This window comes from Myotis lucifugus, unplaced genomic scaffold, assembly GCF_000147115.1.
Source record: "Myotis lucifugus unplaced genomic scaffold, Myoluc2.0 scaffold_34, whole genome shotgun sequence".
NCBI classification, from domain to species: domain Eukaryota; kingdom Metazoa; phylum Chordata; class Mammalia; order Chiroptera; family Vespertilionidae; genus Myotis; species Myotis lucifugus.
The window spans coordinates 8,904,479-8,907,948 of record NW_005871082.1 but is presented as its reverse complement, the minus strand read 5'-3'; the positions used below and the strand labels follow the sequence as shown (position 1 = coordinate 8,907,948).

At 47.7% G+C, this 3,470-nt stretch overlaps 1 protein-coding gene across 16 annotated transcripts in view; it reads right to left on the bottom strand.

Annotated features, from left to right (window-relative positions):
• The window catches only part of ZC3H14 (zinc finger CCCH-type containing 14), a 41,702-nt gene extending 41,280 nt beyond the window's left edge, over positions 1 to 422 (bottom strand). For 6 of the 16 annotated variants that reach the window (XM_006086987.3, XM_014454280.2, XM_006086989.3 and 3 more), the window contains exon 1: positions 257 to 419. In XM_006086987.3, coding sequence (XP_006087049.1) covers positions 257 to 292 — 36 coding nt within the window. In that variant the 5' untranslated portion in view covers positions 293 to 419. Of the gene's footprint in view, positions 1 to 256 lie in introns of all 16 variants that reach the window. The other 10 variants (XM_023752518.1, XM_023752519.1, XM_023752520.1 and 7 more) reach the window with 3 other exon arrangements.
• Between the last annotated feature and the right edge of the window lie 3,048 nt (positions 423 to 3,470).

The window sequence follows — 3,470 nt, the reverse complement described above, 5'->3', positions numbered from 1 at the left end:
GAAGGCTCCCGGGTACGGAGGAGCACGGATCCCACCGTCCACTACGCCTCCTTCGCTTCCCCCGAGTGACTTTTTCAGCCGCAGCCCGGTTGGCCGCCGCACTCCCGGGGCTGAATCAGCCCCCAGGCCCGAGGAGGCGCCGCTAGCCGGCGACCAGGCCGCAGCGTCCAGGCCCGGTCCCCACCACCCCGTTACTCCTGACAACCGCGCGCCCGCCGAGGCCCGGCTTCCCGCCCCGGCCCGCCGCGGGCCTCACCCGGATCTTGCGGCTGATCTCGGTGCCAATCTCCATGGCTCCGCGGCGGGCGGCGAGCTCAGCACTGCGCGGCGCTTCGCTTAGCCAGAGCCCGCAGCCGGCTCCAGCGCGCAGCCCCCGGGCCACAGCCACCGCCGCTTCTGGCTGCGCGGTCTGCGTGACCCGCCCACACCGTCCCAGCGCCCGGAGCGAGCCGGGTGGCGCGCGCCTGCGCCTGCGCCTGCGCCTGCGCACACCTGGGCCCACCGGCCCTGCGCTCTGGCGCCCTCTGCTGGAGGCAGGGAGAGCAGCGGCTTGCGCCTGGCCTCGGATTCTCTTCTTTGGGCACCTGCAGAGCTGTTCGTTGGTCCCTGTTCTCGCCCCTAGTTATTAATTTTACTCTCCGCTGGAAAATACGTATGAGTTAAATATGCAGCGAGAAAATCCCTGGCTTTGATGTGATATCCGAATTCGAATCCAGCCTTCACTTACTGGTAGTATGATATTGGTTTAGATATTTAAACTTTAAAACATTTTTTTCAATTACAGTTTACAGTTAATATTATTTTGTATTAGTTTCAGGTGTGCAAAATAGTGGTTAAACAATCATATGCTTTACAAAGTGGTCCCCCAATAGGTATCTATACTCTTGAGTCCTGGTTTTCTACCTGTGAAGTAAGTACTGCCGCCTAGCGGTTGCATTTTACACTTGGAGGGAAAATGGAATATCCAGTGCAACAGGGCTAAAACATCAAGCATAGTCCTTTGTTTGACTCCACACCTACCCTGAGTTGGGTAAAGGGTAGCTACACCCAAGTCACAGGTGCTGCTCACACTCAAGGGAGGGGATTGGTTATCCTGGGTGTGAACAGCAGGGGCAGAAATCCTGAGGCCACCTGGGGTCTGTCTGCCATGTGGTCCTTCATCTCATATACCTTTTTTTTCCTTCTGAATTCCTTTAACATCTATTTGGGAGCTGCTACTAGGACAAAATATACTCTGTAATGTTTATTTTATGAGTGGGTGTGTCCTCTCTAACAAAATTATAAATTCCTTGTAGGTCTGTATTTCTCCAAAGTGTCTTTCGGAATACTAAACACATAGTAAGCATTTATTGAATGTTGTAGGATAAAAGAAATTAATGACTAAGTTACGAGAGCATTCCTTATGGATAAATTCAGTGATCATGTCTTCATTCAACATTGATGAGAGGCAGTGGAGCGGAGTGACTGAGAACAGGGCCACCAGAGCCAGGCTGTCTCCGTTGAATCCCAGCTCCCCTACTCCCTGTGAGACCTGAGGCATGTTGTCTATTTCTCTGTGCCTCAGTTTATTCACCTATGACATAAGTATGACACCTGTTTCTCCTTCGTTAGGGTTCTTATAAGGATGAAATGTTAATATTTTGGAAACATTTCAAACTGTGCTTGACTCATAGCAGCACTATGTTTGTTGATTAAAAATTAAATGCCTGCCCTGAGCCAGATACTCTGCTAGAAGCCCGAGCACAAAGATGAGCAAGACTACATTCAGGACACAATCCAAAAGACAGTACAGCCCGGCTGGTGTTGCTCAGAGAGTGAGTGTTGACCCATGAACCAAGAGGTCACCAGTTCTGCTCCGCACATGCCTGCAGCCAATCGATGTTTCTCTCTCATCGATGTTTCTATCCCTTCCCTTGTCTCTCTCTCTAAAATCAATTTTTAAAAAAAGACAGGTACATTGCTTCTATTTATTTATCCACCATTCAGAACTAAGAACATAAAACACATGTTTTTCCATTCCTGGGTACAAAATTCTTAGCCAATATTTAGATAATATTGAAAGAACATGTTAAAAGACTAGAGATTATTTTCATTAAAATGTATTCAAAATAAACTGATGAACAAAATAGATCCAGAGACATAGAAGCAGGGAACAGAAGAATCTCAGAGGGAAGGCTGGAGGTGGGGGCGGGGGGATTAATTTGGGAATTTATATGCATATATGCATAGCCAGAATACAGACAATAGTGTGGTGAAGGCCTGGGAGGGGAAAGTGTGAGGTGAAGGGGGACAATGGGGAAAAAAAGGGGGACATCTGTAATACCTTCAACAATAAAGATAAATTTTTAAAAAATAAAATGTATTTGGAATGGGGAAATTTGTATTAAAATGTATTCAAGAAAGAGTTAGTTTAAAGAGACAATCCATTTAAAAGTGTTGGGAAAGGGACTTGCAGGCTGCTAAAGAAATCGCATATTTAGATCTCAGGAGTCACAGTGGGAGCAGCTGGTGGTTCCGGGTGCTTCTTCGGAAGAACCCGCAGCCTCACAACCGTATCTCATCTTGAAGCAGATGCTCATGATGGTGCCCTGAGAGAAACCAATAAAGGGGGTATTCGGGCTTGAAAAAGTCTAAAGCTGAACCCATGAGAATTCTTTTTCCAACAGGGAAAGGCGCTCCAGTTCAGGAGAAAATGAATATATTTTGCTCAGGGGGATAGTGAAGTCTAGATTGCAACAAACCACAGTGCCGTCTAGAGAGCTCTGGGCTGTCTCCAAGAGAGATGACTGAAAAGAGCATAGGTTCTGAAGTCATCGAGATCTGAGTAAGAATCCCCACTCCGTGGAGCCTGTGTCCTCTAACACTGGCCCCTGGCATCTCCAGCCTCCTCTCCTCTCAGGCAGCATTCCTGCTGGAGGTTACACATCCTCTGGAAGTATGCGTTGGGGGTGGCTCCTTCAGCCTGGAATGCTTTTCTCTTATTTCCTTTGGATGCTTAGTGAACTTTTGTCCTTCCAGACTCAGCCAGAAGCTGATTTCAGTGTTAAACTAGGCGTCTCCCCTCCACGCAGAATATATTCCCATTAGTAAATGTACTAGTAACTTGACTAGAGTGAGAGATTCATCTTTTTTTCCCATGGTGCGTCTTTGAGGACCAGGCTATGTATCTGATTTGCCTTTCTCTTTGCAGCACCTGTATTCCAATAAATATGGGGTGAATGGACAAGTCTTTTCAATCGTGGGTAGCACATGGCATGTCTGCCCTTGGGTGAGAAACCCTAAGTGCTGGGAATTACACCCATGGCAGTCACTTATGCTACTGAGTCTGACATACTTTTCTCCATTTTCATGTCCATTTGAGTAGATATATTGCCAACGACGTCATTCCTCTGAAGTCTGGGGGAATTTGGCCTCTAAATTCTCACCCTTTTGCAGCTGAAAAAGTGCTGTACTGTACCTGAGGTGGTGTT